Source organism: Colius striatus, chromosome 3, assembly GCF_028858725.1.
Source record: "Colius striatus isolate bColStr4 chromosome 3, bColStr4.1.hap1, whole genome shotgun sequence".
NCBI lineage: Eukaryota > Metazoa > Chordata > Aves > Coliiformes > Coliidae > Colius > Colius striatus.
The window spans coordinates 38,181,602-38,198,906 of NC_084761.1; the positions used below are offsets into that span (position 1 = coordinate 38,181,602).

Here is a 17,305-nt window from a genome sequence, read left to right on the forward strand (position 1 = left end):
GGAGGACAGGTCAAAGAGAGGCATAAGATGAACTCGATCACTTGAAAAGCAATAAAAAGAGGTGAAATGGAACAAAATGCTGATGGAACTAGACTATGTGAAGTTATGCATTAAAAATAAAAACCAGATATCTGGAGGGCTGAGGGTTTGGAAAAGCATTGTAGGTAGGGAATACTTTAGATAAGACAAAAGCAAACATTGTCTCTTTCAATGTAGAGACAATCAAAATATGTCCCTGTAGCTTATACCAGAAGAATAAAACCAAAAAGAATTTATTCTCTGCCCTTCTGGTATCTTCTTTGGAAATCTTTGGTTCAAAATTTAAAATAGTTTATGGTAGTGATGAGGTAGAGTGAAAAGAAAAATTCTTCCTAGTGTTAGAAACTGTCTCTTCTTTCTCATAGGCTTTGCTTTATTATGACAAAATCAGTTAATATATACTAAAAGGAAAACATCTTGGAAAACAGTAATCTCTTAACACTGTAGAGCAGAAAAATGCTGTTGACTGTACATAGAAACAAACCCCAAGATCCTTATTTAACCCTCTGAGAGTAATTCCTATTGACAAACACTTCTAGAAAAACCAAACAACAAAACCATAAATATTAAAATGTATTTAAAAAGAGTTAATTAACATACATGATATAAAAAGCATAGTCATAAAGATTGAAGGGTTTATCTCAACTGTTGAGGGGTTATGTGCAGTCTTTATTAAGGAACTTTATAAAATGACAAATCTACTGGTAATATTGCTATCCTATACGACATCTACAGAGTCTCATGGATGCTCACAGTCAAGCCAAAACCAGCATAGCTGGAGTCTCTAACTGCCTCATACAGACTGCTTGCATCCAGAAGACAAAGTCTAGTGGTTCTACATATGATGAAGAAACAACTGTGGACTGCTTTGAGAGGATTAAAGGAGTGAAAAAGACAACTATCGTACGAAATGAGAAGAAATGCAGAGGACTTGAATGAGAAAGAAAAACAGAAAATAACTGGATTCCTCATGATGATAGGACAAACAATTCAAGCAAAAGAAAAGATTCATAATGCAGGAGACATTATCCTTACATAATATCTAGTTATGAAAAATTGTTCACGATCTTCTTTCACTGTCCAGTACCCCACTGAAACAGAACTCTTTCAGAACACTTTATCATACAAGTCTGGTAATTTCTGTCTTTTGGTATTTTCTCTTTCTCATTGATACACACCACTAAAACCAAAGTTACCATTAAAATAATGCATACATGCCCCAAATCCCAATATTTCTTTTTCATGTTTCATGGTATCCTAACATAACCTGTTCAACCATCCATGTGCCCACATTCTACTAAGAGGAATGAGTATCTGAACACACGGATTAGAAGCTCTCTTTCTTTCACTAGATAACATAAGTAATTACCCTGATATTCATAAGGACATTTGTGGAATAGGACATGTCCAGAAAGAGGAAAACATTCACAATATACCCCAAGTTACTGTAAATTTAGGACAAGAACCTATAAAGTCCATTTTCCTCTGCCAATCTCTAAGATTTCCTCCTCCTTTCACACTATAAGGTTTCCTCTCTATTTAACTGAAGTGAAAATCCACCTAAGTGTGCTCTGAGGGAGCCACTTCTGAATACATTAAAATCACATAGACTTGAGCCAAAAACTAAACTAACTGGAATTATCTTAGCCTTAATTTTCCAAAGAACTTACAAATCCACCTATATGTTTGCTGCAATAGCAGCATTCAATAATGCAGTGATGAGAAAAGACTCTCTCTACCCTATGAGCATACAGACATATCATAAAATGACTCCCTGTTTGCTCAGTGCTGGTCTCATTCCTCTGAAATTCTGTTGTCTTTAAAGGAGGCAACTGAGGTAAATAGAACTATCAGCTATCATTCTGCTTAAGGTCCTGATTCTCTTTATAATTAAACAGGTGCAGAATCTAAAGAAATTCAGCAAAATTGTTCTGATGACAGAGAAAATTCAACTGAGATACTTTTACCTTTCACTATAATGACTAATGTGAAAAGTAAAACAGATGACCCAAAGGCATGAGAGAAACTATGCAGCAGAATGTGCCATCCCACCTTGCAACTTCCAAATACAGGCAACTGTTCAAGCTGAATGAGGCCTTGTGATGTTTCTCCAACAGCTCAGGGCCCCAGAGGCTACTCACCTAACAACCAGCTCCACAATGTGCTGCAGTGCTGAAAAGGCATGGTAATCTCATTCTCTTTGTAGCCTCCTTGGGACCACTCTCCTCAGCAGCTGTCTTCTATTTGGCAGCATCACAAAGTAACAACTCCTTAGATGCTTTTAACATATGTGATCTTCCATCTATTTCACAGGTGAGCTATCTGTCTGCTTCTGTAAAGATCTCTCATAACCTGCCTCCATCGCCCTTAAATGTTCCATCAAGTATGGTAGTAAATGGGTGGCCTTCACACTAGCCCAGTATGTCAGTACCTATCTTCCTGTAATCTTCATACTCACTCTCATGTTATCTGCCACATACAGGAGTAACAACCTCCAAAATGTCTGCTAAACAGCATCAGGTTATTCCTTAAAACAGTAATTTTCCTGGATGTACATAAAGAAAATGAAGAAAAGTTATAAATCCACAGGAAGCGTTATCACTTTCACGGGTTTTTCATTCCTTTCAAGCAGGAGACAGGAAGACTGGTCAGATTTTCATCCTGGCCAGAAGACTTTTCTGGAGCTTTTTAAATACAATTGAAGCAACTCCACCAGGCATGTGGAAAGAGCATACTAAGTGTTTGACAGGGGCCATGGAGAGCTACAGAAATGCACATGTAAAAGGTTGACGCCCAATAATGTCAGCAGTAATTATTGCTGATTCTTGCTCTAATAACTCTTTATACAGGCAATGGTGAATTTCTTATTCTATACTAGGTACGATTATTTTGTTACTCATCAGTAAGGTACATGTTATCTGAGCTAAAGTCAGGAAGGGTTATGGACAAAAATAGGGAGGAGGTACTGATGCACTGTTTAATTTAGCAACTGTTTCCATGGAAATTGCCTTTTTACTGACTTCTGATGATTATGTCGTGTTTGAAATGCAATTTATGCAAATTCCACATGAGAAGAGGCATTTTTATAGCTGGGTAAGCCAAATGCAGTGTGCTCCATGTACTTTTCAGAAATACACAATTCGTCAAAACAGACTATTAATCATGCAAATATATTTGCCTCCTGCAGTATATAACCCAATTACCAGAGTAAAGCAGAAGCCTTTCCCACATCTGAAATAAGCAGGAACAGGAAACATAATGCAATTCCCATTTTCCTTCTGTTATCCCCTCAAAGGAGAGAGACAGAACCAGAGAGATTAGCTGGCCCAGCAGCTGCTGTTACTGCGAATTTACAAATGCACAGGCTACATGAAGTCTACTGCTACAGGATTTTCATCAGTTTTCTCCATATTGGCCTATATGCCTAAAATAGGCATATTTTAGAATCAATGTTCCTCCCCAAGATTAGATGGATTATTTTATCTTGTCCTGATATTTGCCGGCTGATCTCTCATTCCACACACTTTTCTATTTTGAAAGACCCAGACAATAAAGAGAGAAACCATGGGGATAACACATTTTTATGTGTGTGTGTAAGGCCAGCAGTGCTCAGAATTTAATACCATCATTCCTTCTGTCAATCCCTTGAAACTGCAGGGCCAGAAAACCAGATTTTCTTTACCGCTTGCAACAGAAGACAATTAATTAAGCCAGGAACGATGAAAACAAAATGGATGGTGGTGACTAGATTAGCTTCAAACATAGGAAAAGAAGGTTTCTTACTGCAGACTGACAAAACAAAACACATTGTCCTGGGATAAAGTGCCAGCAGCCAAAGTATCTGAGAAATGAGACCTAAACGGTAGCTGCATTTCAGAGCAATTTAGACTACCGACAGCCATCTAAGAATCAAGGAAATAAGCATCATATCTTTATTCTTAAATATATCTTGTTTATATTATTTCATACAGCTTGCAGTGTAACTCCTGAGCAGCAGGGATAGGAAGGTGTTTCTATTGCATGGAAGGACAGGCATTTGTGGAAAGCATTAGGTATGATCATCAATGACTGACTTCCTTGCTGGATACAAAGGAAGAAGAAGAATAGACTGCAAACTGTGACCTTGGCTGAGCAACAACTAGAACAATCATGATATGTCACTACTTGAACTGACGTGCTTACTATTACGAGATGTCTACAGTATAGAAATATTTAAATTTATTTGGAATATCCTTCTATTTTGCAATATTGTCTTTGCTAATATTTGTAAAGATATCTGGAGGAAGCCTGATGCTGGAATACACAGGAGTAGAGATTTATTTACTTTGGGAAATAAACGTATTTAATGCTTGTTTATAACTAGTTCTGGATATATCTGCATATAAAAAAAGCTTAGATGAAAATAAAATCTCTTCATAATTACAAAGAATTATAATTAAGGTGCAAAAAGCAGTGTGTAAATGCGAAGTCTGTGTTAAGTCAGAAGAACAAGACTGGCCCCAGAATTGATCCCTGTGGCCAGTGGTGTTCCACAGGGATCGATTCTGGGGCCAGTCTTGTTCAACAACGTCATCAAAGACCTGGATGAGGGGAAAGAGTGTACCCTCAGCAAGTTGGCTGATGACACCAAACTGGGAGGACTGGCTGATTCCCCAGAAGGCTGTGCTGCCATTCAGTGGGATCTTGACCAGCTTGAGAGTTGGGCAGAGAGGAACCTCATGAGGTTCAACAAGGACAAGTGCAGAGTCCTGCATATGGGAAGGAACAACCCCACACACTAGTACAGGCTGGGGGTCGACCTGCTGAAAAGCAGCTCTGCAGAGAGATACCTGGGAGTCCTGACTGATAATAAACTAAACATGAGCCAGAAATGTGTCCTCGTGGCCAAGAAGGCCAAAGGCATCCTGGGGTGCATCAAGAAGAGTGTGGCCAGCAGGTCAAGGGAGGTTCTTCTCCCCCTCCACTCTGCCCTGGTGAGGCCTCATCTGGAGTACTGTGTCCAATTCTGGGCTCCTCAGCTCAAGAGGGACAGGGAAGTGCTGGAGAGAGTCCAGCGCAGGGCCACCAAGATGATCAAGGGTATAGAACATCTTTCATACGAGGAAAGGCTGTGGGAACTGGGGCTGTTTAGTCTGGAGAAGAGGAGATTGAGGGGTGATCTTATTAACATTTATAAATATCTAAAGGGTGGGTGTCAGGAGGTTGGGACATCCCTTTTTTCCATAGTAGATAGTAACAGGACAAGAGGTAATGTGATGAAGGTGGAACACAAAAAGTTCCACTTAAACATAAGAAAAAACTATTTCACTGTGAGGGTGACAGAGCAGTGGAACAGGCTGCCTGGAGGGGTTGTGGAGTCTCTTTCCTTGGAGGTCTTCAAGACTCACCTGGACATGTTCCTATGCAACCTGATCTAGATGAACCTGCTTCTGCAGGGTGGTTGGACTAGATGATCTCTAAAGGTCCCTTCCAACCTCTACCATTCTGTGATTCTGTTTCATATTGACCAGTCTTTATAGCCAGCTGCACAAAAACAGTTTCAAGGTAAGGGAAGAAGGAATTAAACTATTGAAAGTAAATATAAAATGTTACACAAATTGAAAAGACTAATTGTACAGAGCCACCTAGAATATACTCAGTATCTGAAGTAGCAGTAAAAATGCAGAAAATTAAATGTCTGTTCTCCAATACAGAGTCAAAAATTTAGCCGTATGAGACCTAGAAATTGTTTGCTGACCTCAGATGTGATCAAGCTGTTCTGGTCTATATTGTATGACAGATTAAGAGTAGTTACACAGTACAATGGTTTCCAAACTACAATTTAAGAGGACAAACAGACCAAAAGCCATCTGCAGATGCTTTAACTCTCACAACAACAGAGGCACACTCTGTACATCTTTGCACAAAGCAGACATGTTCCATCTAGGCAATGCAAATGATTAGCAAGCTCCTTGGGTACACTCCTGTGTATCAAGTCTCATTTCTGAACCATACAGCTGGGGAAGGAAACCTGCTAGTGGAGAGGAAGACTGGAACTGAACTGGACTTTGCTCTGTGTGAAAGAATATAACCAAGCATTTCAAGTTTGGTACTGCAGCTAAAAAGGTATCAAAGGTATTTAAAAACACCCTGAATATTGTGTTTGTGAAATACGAAGATCAAGGAAATATTGCTGGTGAAATCCACTAAAAATGACAATCTAGAACAAGGCCACTCTTCAGTTCTTCCTCACAGTTAAATATCATCTGGATAAATGTATAAAGTTAAAGCTAACATGCATTATAAACTTACCACGGCCAAAAGTGCATAACACTAAAAAAGAGCTGATTAGACAATATCCACAAATTCTAATGAAGTACAAAGCTTCTTGAATAAGCCAGTTATATACATTGGCCACTGAGTCACCAACATCATATGTGAATTCAGAAATACATTCTTTGCAATGACTGATGTAGGGAGCTGTATATGCAGAGCTGGTAAAAGGAGGGACTCAGAGATGAAGCAAACAAGCCCACTCTACACAGTGATATCCTGGCAAAAACTTGAGAGATGTAGCAAGAATAGAATCCACCTCAGTTTCAGACATCTTAACAAAGCTATCTCAAGACAGCAGTCTTCAGTCCCCAGACATCAATACAGCTAAATTACTTAATAATCAACACAGATACTAACAAATAAGATCAGATAATCATCTCAAGCATGTACTTCAAAAGAACAAAGGCGAAGAAAGAAAAAAAATAATGTTTCTTCCATCTACTTGTTTTTGGCATTAAAATAAGCTGACAAAATATTTTTGCTAATGAACACAGGAAAACCTGAAGGTCTTGCCAGCATTTGTGTAATAGCTCATGGCATAATAGGAGCATCAATTCAAGCAGAGACTGAAGCTTGAGATGGCAAAGGCCCATGCAGAAAATTTTAAGGCCAGTCCAGGTAGAATTTACTTTGTGATGAAAGAAGACAAATGCATGAGTCACCTACCTACTCTTATCTGACAGTACACAGTGAATTCACTTGAATTTGCAACCATTTCTAAATCCAAAATTGTAAAGAGTGTTTCAGAAAATGCAGTTCTAGAATATGCTGGAGGAAACCTATTTTGATCACTGTGGTAACTGTTACATGACAACAGCTTAGCAACCAAGCATAGCAGGACAAATACGCCTGACAAGCCACCTTCTATGGTCAAGACTGTGCCTACACATAATGATCACTAATGCCCAGCACTCACAGTAAATTGAGACATCAACAGAGTATCAGGGCAACATAAATGGGGAATGCTTAACACTACGCTATGTAACACACATATTGCACAGAAGCTTCAACTGACACTTGCACAGCAGTTAGAACTGCCACCACGACCTTTAGAGATGCACTTTACATAGGGAGTGTCAGGAAACAAGAAGTGAAAATGGGTTATGCATTCTGGCTTGACAGTGTGACTTGTATGACATCTTCACTTAGCACTGCATGAACAAACAGACTAAGAGAGTAGTAAAAATTGAGCTCTGACCAATTAAGTGTTAATAATACCTGACTCACAGGGATGAGGATTAATCAGGGAGTTGTCAAGACTGTTATGATAATGGCTGCTGGAAATGCTGTTCACTGTGAAGGATTCTAAAAATGAGACTGCATTCACTTAGCAGTGCTCTCTTCAAAATTAATCATGAATAATCATTAGGGGGCTTCTGGTTGGAGGGAGTATTTCACATGACCCAGATCCTGGCTAGAGATCTACACAGATGGGATTATAACTGTCTGGTATCTAATAATGAGTGCTCTGTTTCAGACTTATGCTTTTAATTTCACTCTTGGTATCCAATATTAGGAAGCAATGACAGAAAGTTCAGGTGGTTTAGCCAACAAACATTCTGATATTGCTAGGGTTGGAGAAAACTACGATGTAAACACAACTGTGCATGTGGGAAGCTGTCAAAGACATACACTAGAGAGAAAACTCTGATTTCTGCCTGTGGAATCTTTTTTTTGGCTGTGTTGCAGTTCTGGTTTCCTGCATTCAAACCCATTTTACTAATGTTCTTTAATGCTGTGCTTAATTTAAGTGCCTGAATAGTTTGAATAGGGCCAAATATTGCTTAGACATGTGGAGTATTTGAAGTTGTAATATGTACAAAAGTTAAATACTTGTCAAAAATAACTTCTCACATTTAAATTACCTCTCAGGAAATAACAGATTTCTCAGTCGTATCAAAACCTTTTTTCTATAAATTCATAGTTGTGAGTTTACAATATATATAGATAGATTTATATATACTATACAGCAATAGGTATACTATTACATGGTAAAGTGTCTTTTCAGCCATGGGGATATTGATCTGTGTGAATGGCATCGACTGCAGTATTTGTGAAGCTTATCCATGCTGCATAAATACTGTGATGACACCCATGAAAAATGTAAGTAAGCAACACCAAAGGGTAATTTAAGTTGGAAGACATCAGTGGTCTTTGGCCACCCTGAAATTCTCCCTCTCTCTCTCCCCAGGAGCTGGGCTTTTAATTTCCAGGTAGCTTCATCACTATTTATGATCATGGACTTCCATTTTTTCTTTTTTTTCCTTCTTCTTTTTGCCTGCGTGACTTTGTTTTGGGTTTTGGGTTTTTTTACATGCTGTGGTATGCCTTCAGTTGTGTCATCTGTAATTATTTATTCTGCATTTCCTGCTGTGGTGCAGGTTAGGATACATTTCCAAGAAGTGGCTGGTTATGCACATTTCCTGTGAATTTATGGTAAAAAAAAAAAACCCAAACAAACAAAAAACCTACAAGGTCAGCTTTTATTTAGACCAGCAAATCTACTCCATTAGGGGTTTTTTTAATTCATTAAAAGTGTTTTGATGGGGTGCACCTATATACTTCCCAATCAAAAGTTTTCCTTACGTTAACATGTAATGGATGTTAAGATTGCTTCATTTCTTTGCTTACACCCTTTGCAGTGACAGATGCCTTCAGCACAGAAAAACATTGTGGAGAGATTACGTACAAAATCTTTACTCAGAAGAAACTGGAAATATTTTGAGTAGCTGAGAGAACACATGATGTCCTGCAAATTCAGCTTGGACTGCGCATTTTGTCAAGGGCTGGATCAAAGTACTATAATCCAATCAACACTCAGCATCTTCCTACCTGACCAAGTGAGCTGTGAAATTATAGACTGACCATGATGTTTTGCTCAGGAAAGGCTCATGGATTGCTTTTGAAGTCATCCACTACAGGCCATACGCCTTGGCTCTCGATCTACCCAGCAGAAAGCACAGAGATACCTCTATCCTCGCAAAGGGTGATGCACTGCAGATTTGCAGGCCTGACTTGTGTCTTCACACAGCTGAAGTTCAAGGGTCTACATTTATGTGTCTTAAAGACACAAAAGTGTGTTAAAAAAGGAAACTACTATCTTTATGGAAGAAAAAAAAAATCAGAAAACCTCAGGAAAAGGTAGATCAGCCAAAACACCAAGTCCTTATCTTTTCCTCAAAAGTCTCAGACCCACACTTTCTGCCACAGCACGTTAACTACACAGTATTTTTCCATATACATTAAGCACTGTTGAAGTTTTGGGTGGGCTTTTTTAGCTCTTTAAGGATATAGCTGAATCTCCACACTAATAGTGCAGTCCACACACTTGGAGCACTGTCCAGAAGCTGTCCTTTGCAGTATTTGTCACTTCTGAGAAAATCACTTACCCTCAATTATATTTACTTAAATGTAAAATAAGGGCAATAATACTTATTTTTCAAAGTTGATATCAGGCTTATTAATGTTGAAGTGCTTTTTTATGATTGAATGAAAAAGAAAATTCTTGCCATAGTTTTAAGTGAAGCTTAATTACAAAACTGCAAACATAAGCATATTAGAAAAATGAACTCTGGATCATAAGCCAGTGTTGTGGTTTAAGCCCAGCTAGCAAGTAAGCACCATGTGGCTTCTTGCTCACTCCTCTCCACCTGCCTGGTGGGATGGGGAGGAGAATCAGAAGAATAAGGGAAAAACTCATCACCTGATATAAGGACAGTTTAATGGGACAACACAAGGGGAGAAAAAATAATAACAATAGTAATAATATAGAAGAATATATTCAGCAAGTGATGCCTAATGCAATTGTCCACCAGACAGAACCAAATGTCCAGCTCTATTAAAGCATGATATCATATAGTACAGAATACCACCTTGGCTAGCTGGGGTCAGCTGTCCTGGCTGTGCCTCCTCCCAGATTCTTGTGAACCTGAACCCAAGTCAGCAATTGCTCACTTAGTCTTAAAACAGTACAAGATGATTTTATATGCATCTTGTTATCACTAATCCCCCCTAAATCCTATATTTGTTTTACACATTAAAACTAAGAAGAAGCAACATACAAATGAAAAAGCCTCCATACAAAACTATTCTGTTTGCTACGTACTAATTCAAGCTATATGTATGATTGTCATTGGCACAATTGCTAACCAGAAAAATAGGCTAATTTTCCAAGCTAATTTAAAATTTGTAATAAGATTCTCTTGCAATGTTATACACAAATCCTAGACAGCACAGTTCTTTAATCAAACAATATAAAATCTTTTAAGTGGCTTGCTTAGAAGACAACTTAGTACTTCCAAAAATACATGATACTGAAGACAGTACAGTCTTTGTCAGAAAAGAATCGAGCAAAATAACATACTTTTCCCTGACATATTTGTTAAAACAAGTATCATTACAAATCCTCCCTCCCACATCTGTTGCAAATATATTTTATGAGTTTTAGCTCTGTCACTTACACAATGTATGCACATAAAGACAGAACTTCAGGTTCATTTTCAGACAATAAACAGAAATAAAAGCAAACTATCTCACTCCATTTCTCCCCACCCTACATCAGTATTTGTACTGTAGGACACACATCAGAAGAGGTGAACATCCATTAAATCTGTTAAAACAATGCACCGTTCACAAACCTTTTAAAATAGAACTATTTGACCCTAAAACAATGTGTCTTTAAAAAGGCTCCTCTACAGTTGGATAATCATGTTACTTCCTGCCCAGAACTGGTATCTCTCTGAGAGGGCAATGGTGGTTTTCAGAAACAGTCACATGAAAATGAAATAAAGACTTCATGCTGGGGATGCGTGTTTGAAGCAAGAAAAAACTCAAACCAGCAAAAATCCTGTCTTGAGACAAAGACATGGATAAACTTGGACTAAACCTGGACTTGGATAATATTGGACTTGTTGTCCAATATTAACACAAACCAAAAATCTGTTTTAGCAAAGAAGATTTGAGCAGAATGACTCCTGAATTAACTGAATGCCAATAGGAATATTTCCTCTGGATTAAATTTCATACTCTGAAAAATCAAGGCTTGAAAGGTAACACAACTCTAGATTTACAACAGCAGTAAGACAATTGTCAGTAAAATTAAGGTATTTCTGTCAGTTGTAGTCATGAGATGCAATGGCATTTGCCCTGGAACAAAAGAACATATACAGACTGTCACCACTATTCCCTCCCCTCTGCAGCGCTCTTGGGGCATCATCTCACATACCATCCCCAACACCTCTCCCCAGGCATAGGATGGGAGAGGGAAAATGTAAAGACAGGAGATTAAATCCACCAAAATGATTTGACAGAATAGCCTTGAATGACTTCTAGATAAAGGGAAAATAAACACAGTCATAGCAGTAAAACCTTAGTACTAACTTGCCTCTGACAGACCAATACGAGTGCTGCTACAGAAACAAACAGGGAAACCTTGTAGTAACGAACCAGAATGTACCTGGTTCTTTCTGCAACTTCACATTGTTCTCCTCCCCCTGGTGATATTCCAACTGCAAGTAGTTCAGATACTGACAAGGTTATCCACTTGCTCTTCCTTCCTGCATGCAACCATGATGTCCTCATGGCAATTTCCCCATCTCCCAGAGAACTTATCTGACAGGCAAAAGTTTTGCTGATTTTGAACTACTAACATCAGAACTCCCAAATTACTTCTAGTTTCCTACTCCCCAACTTTCTTAACAGATAAAATTCACAATTCAAATGGATATTTCAGATGCTGGTAACTAATTGTACTTGTTCCCTTGGCAGATTTTCCTATGGCACTGGCTTGTCCTATCAAAAAGCTTCAATGACAAAGGCTTAATATCATGTTAGCAGGAAGCTTTTTCTGCCCTCTTACGCAAAAATCCTTTATATTGTCCTCCATGTTTCTAGACTGCTGGTTCTGCAAGCATAGCACTTGTCAGTTACACTTATTGAATGTTTAACAAACATTCACTGACTAGGTGAAAATCTTGTGAAAAAAATTGCAGAACGTCACATACAACACCAAAACTGCCTTGTCCTGGTCTCCAAGAACAACCACATCAAAGCTGCTGCCAGTTGTTTGCCCTGCACCATCTTCCCTTTCTCTTCTTGTTTTTAATCCTGGGGTTATGTTACATTTCAATACCAAACATGGTGCTTTGCAAACAAAAACCCAGTTATTTATGACATGCAAGGACAAATCAATTCATTCACTGACAATTTTAAATCTCAAAAGCCAGCTAGGATTTACTACATATTCTGTTTATTTAAAAAAAAAAAAAGTGACAAGTCGATGCAAATAAGCAGTACTAATGTTGCACTGTTTTAGAGAATTAAGCCATAAAATAAAAAATAGTGAAAAGTATTGCATGCACAAAGAGGCAAAATTCTATAGCCTGAGGAAACATCTTTGTATGCCACAAATTTACTGCAGTTTTATATCTCACAAAAGAAAATTACAATAAACCCCCAGTAAAGTCTGCTTTTTTTTTTTTAACTTTTCATTTTAAGTGTTATGGGGAAGCCATCATTAAAAGCCTGACATTTAACATGAAAGAAAAATAATTGTGTATAAGGACTAAGTGCCAAAAACCAAGTGTAATACCAAAGCAATGCCATTTTCTGACAATAAATTTGAGCAATTTAATGGCAACATCTGTTCTTTTTGATAACTAGGCAGATGTATTTTGGGCCTCTTCCTAACTGAAAGAAAATGCTTACTAAAAGCAATATTTAACATAAATTCATAACGCCAAAACCATAATGAAAATCTTAACCACTCTGGATGACTAACTAGCCTAGAAGAAGCTTTGAGCCCAAATACTTCTCTTTACTATACAAAGGGATTATAGAGTTGAATTCCACATTACATCTGCAGTATGACTCAGCACTGAAGATGAAATAATGGCTTGGATCTCTCTTGACAACATTGTTAATTTTCACATATGGTAATATAAAGCAGAAACTTTTATTAATGTATTTATTTTATGTACAACCATGAAATCTACCAACAGATACACTAATACAATAATACAATTCAACTTGAATATAAATAAAACTTTTGGGGTTTATTGCTAGTTAAATACTAATTCAAACCATTGTAAACAGTATAAGGTGGAGGTCTAATCAACAATGACAACACTCTCTATGGGTTTAGGTGTAATCAATATTACAAAGCTTTTCATGTGATATTTAAGCACAATGATATAACAGATAAATCCAACATAATGACATACTTAAATATAAGTCATATTTTGTTTAAAATGGATTCTACTTCTGCCTTGCTAGGTGTACCCCCATCCTGCCTCCATCTAGCTTCTGAGTCTGGTATGTACCTTTACATATGCTTGTGCTTTGAAGCAGCAATATATTTTTTCCAAATTGCAGCACAAAATTCCTGGAGGACCAGAGACATTGCCTTTCACAGATAAACAAAAAGCATTCATGACACTCTCTCCCTCAGATAAGTCTCAGCTCTAAGTCAAAGCTTTAGATTAGAACAATAAGGATTGAAAATAAATAACAACATCCATCTGAAACACCAAAAGCAAGTGCCTAAAAAACCCACCAGCTAAAGAAACCCTGCAAATAAAAGTACACTGTTTTTGTCATCTGTCCTACCTCTTCCTTAACCAGTCATATAGCACTCTGTGAACCAACAGAAACAGCTACTGATTTCTGGACTGGACAGCATCGATAAAATATGGAGTCTTCCAGGGATTATACTATCCAATCAGTTAAGGATTTGCCGATTGAATAAAAGAGCATTCTAGGCAAGGAAGTCTCTTTCATTTCCAGCATGAGAGTCTCATTACAATCAATCTTTGCAAGGTACATCTTTCCAGTCCAAAGTTGCTTTTCATTCTGAATCTGATTTTTTCTCATGCAAAAAAACATTTATTGGAAAAAAAGATGAAGGGTGTGACTCTAAAAGTCCTTGTAAAGGACAATATAGCAGAACTCCTTCAGAAGTTCCCTGCATGCAAGAGAACTGCATTAGCTGCAAAACTGACATGTGTTTTAATCCCAGTGCTTAAATTGCAGACAAAGCCATCAAAGCAGTAGAATTTATCTAGAGCAGCAAGAAATGGAGTAGGTGCTGGCACACAAGCAGCTCACATCACAAGATCTGGGCTTTGTAATCCCAGGATGGGTAACAAAGCCTGAGCACTGGTGACAGCAAACTCTGTGTGAGGCATTACTGGAGAAGGGAATAAGCATGCAACTGGTAGAAGAGGTTGCTCAGCAAAGACAACTACTGTGAAATAACATTAGTCCTACTTCAAGGATATTGGTTTTTACCCTGGATATCTACTTAGCTAAGTCTTTTCATAAAATCATAGAAGGATTTGCATTTGAATGGACCTTTAAAGGTCATCTAGCCCAGCCCCCTTGCAACAAGCAAGGACTTTGTCAAGTACATCAGGTTGCTCAGAGCCCCATCCAACCTGACCTTTCCAGGAATGAGGCATCTACCACATCTCTGAAAAATTGTCCTAGTGTTTTGCCACTCTCATCCCAAAAAAATTTCTTTCTTATATCTATTATGAATCTACTCTCTTTTAGTTTAAAATCGTTACTGCTTGTCCTATTGCTACATAAGGTCCTGCTAAGAAGTCTGTCCCTATCTTCCTTATAAGCCTCCTGTAAGTATTGACAGGACGCAATAAGATCTCCCTGAAGCCTTCTTTTCTTCAGGCTGAACAACTCCAGATCTCTCAGTCTGCCCTCATAGGAGAGGTGTTCCATCCCTCTGATTATTTCTGTGGCTCTCTACAGGTCACACTCCAAAAGGTCCATGTCTTTCCTGTGCTGAGGGCTCCTGAGCTGGATACAGTACTGCAAGTGTCTCATCACAACAGAGAAGATTTGCTAATTAATTTAATTTATGCTTGCAGATGATTAAAACTATCTCATTGAGCACTAGAAAGTTTCTCTGCAGTATTTCCAGGTGTTAGGTCAGAGGTCAAACTCACCTTAGTGATCATCACATCTCAATTGGACTTTGTTGTTGACTGTCAAATCTTGACAGAAGATTCAGAATGTATTACTTATTTTTAATCTGAAAGAGAGAAAAATTAACTTAAAAAAAACCCATTGTCAAGTATGATGGAGTAGTGTTTGACTTCTGTGCTCTAGGGACTCCAAGAAATATTTTTATGTACAGTATTTTTTTGTTATTTTAAAAATCACTACTAGTGCCTTCACCTTGTTAAAGAAGTGTCTGCCTTTGCCAGTGTCACAACTCAACATTGCTCCTTTGAAAAAACTCAAGCAATTCTAGCTTGAACCAGGTCAAAGTCTGCTTTAACCTGTTCACATCTCTTATCAGTTGTGCAATACAGAGCCCACACATAAATTAACTATTAGTCCAAAAATAATGTTACAGTGGGGAAAAAAAGGTAGTCACACAATGATTAGCAATTCAAGTGCACTTGAGATACATTTACTCTGAAATCTTGAATATCAGATTCAGCTATAATTTTCAAGGCCACTAAAGCCTAACTTGGTTGTACTTCTTTGCAGTTCTCTCCTTACTGAAACCTTGGAGCCATAACAAAAAAGCATCTGGTCCCATATACTAGCTAAACCCTTAAGAATATCTGTAGCATAACTATCTCAGATAACAGTATCATTGACAATTACAAAGGATAGTATGAGATGTTCCTCACTACTGCAAAAAGGATTTGAGAAAGAAAAAGGGGGGGATGTCTGGCTTTACTTTTTCATTAACACCACCAGAATCTAGTGTCAAAAAGCTTATGTTTCTGATACCACCCAACATTTGAGCATAGTTTTAATTATTCTTTCATTCATTGACAAAAAGAACAAAGAACTAATGAAAGAGTAGCTTGATAGCCTCCAAAGTACAAAAATAGACTGCACAGCACAAGGGATACATCTGAAATGTATTTGTCCATACTGTTGCCATGACCCCAAGTTCTGCTTTGTTGGTTAATTGGTATGGACTATCTAATGTCCAGACTATTCAGATGAATAAACTAGTCAACTAGCCAAGTTTGCACTAAATTTAGAGTGAAAAATGTTTTGGGGTAATGTGCATCTGAACCGAATGTAATTGATGCAAGCCTGGGCAAATTCTATTTCCAACTACCCACCTTCATGACACAATAAATGTGTCAGAAAGCTTCCTTATATATAAAGAACCATATTTCATTTTGTAATTTTAACATTTGATAGACATTTTGAAGGAACTTGGAAATTATCTTCCAAATAAAAACTGAGGAACACTTCCCAGGTAAAAATTTTACCTGGTAAAGATGTTGGGCAGTTAATCCAGCCATGTTTCCAACAAAATTTGCTGTAAAATTTATTACACCCCTGCTGACATTGAAAATTTTCTCTGTACTTTTCCTATTAGTTGGTTTGTTTCTTGAAGCTTATCTTAGGTTCATACTCCTTTTTGGTTTTTAGAGAAAATCTTAACAATGACACTCAAAAGTAGCCTGTAAGTTCACATAGAGAAAATCAAACAGCTTCTGAGGCCAAACATTTCACTTGACGTTTTTGATTACTTCAGTTTTGACAACACTGCTTCATATGTTTCAGTTTCAGCCACATGTAATGTTTACAGCAAGAGATATTTTCTCCACATTAATGAGAGACGAGAGCTCAAAAATGAAGCTTGGGTGAAGTCAAGGAAAAGTCTGTAGTTCAGAAACTCAGTTGCCATCAAATCAGAGAAGAAATTTTTCTGCAACGTAACTAGTGCCACTTAAAAAGAAACAGTAAATCAAACCTAGAGAATGCCAGTCTCAACTAGTGTAGGTTGTCCCATTCTTCCCAATGGATGTAATTACACAGAGGATATGATCCTACACATGTAACCTCAGCTAACAATTGCCACAGTTACCTAAAAAGAGCACAAACCAATCATATATCCCTGTCTTTAAATTTCAAATCCTCAGAAGAAAGCAGAGAATTGTACTATGGGTTTTTTACATTG

The 17,305-nt window shown here is 37.8% G+C and overlaps 1 protein-coding gene across 1 annotated transcript in view; it reads right to left on the bottom strand.

Annotated features, from left to right (window-relative positions):
• MAPK10 (mitogen-activated protein kinase 10) overlaps positions 1–15,354 on the bottom strand; it is a 130,543-nt gene extending 115,189 nt beyond the window's left edge. The window contains exon 1 of the mRNA XM_061992265.1: positions 15,315–15,354. Coding sequence (XP_061848249.1) covers positions 15,315–15,326 — 12 coding nt within the window. The 5' untranslated portion in view covers positions 15,327–15,354. The remainder of the gene's footprint in view (positions 1–15,314) is intronic.
• Positions 15,355–17,305: the final 1,951 nt, after the last annotated feature.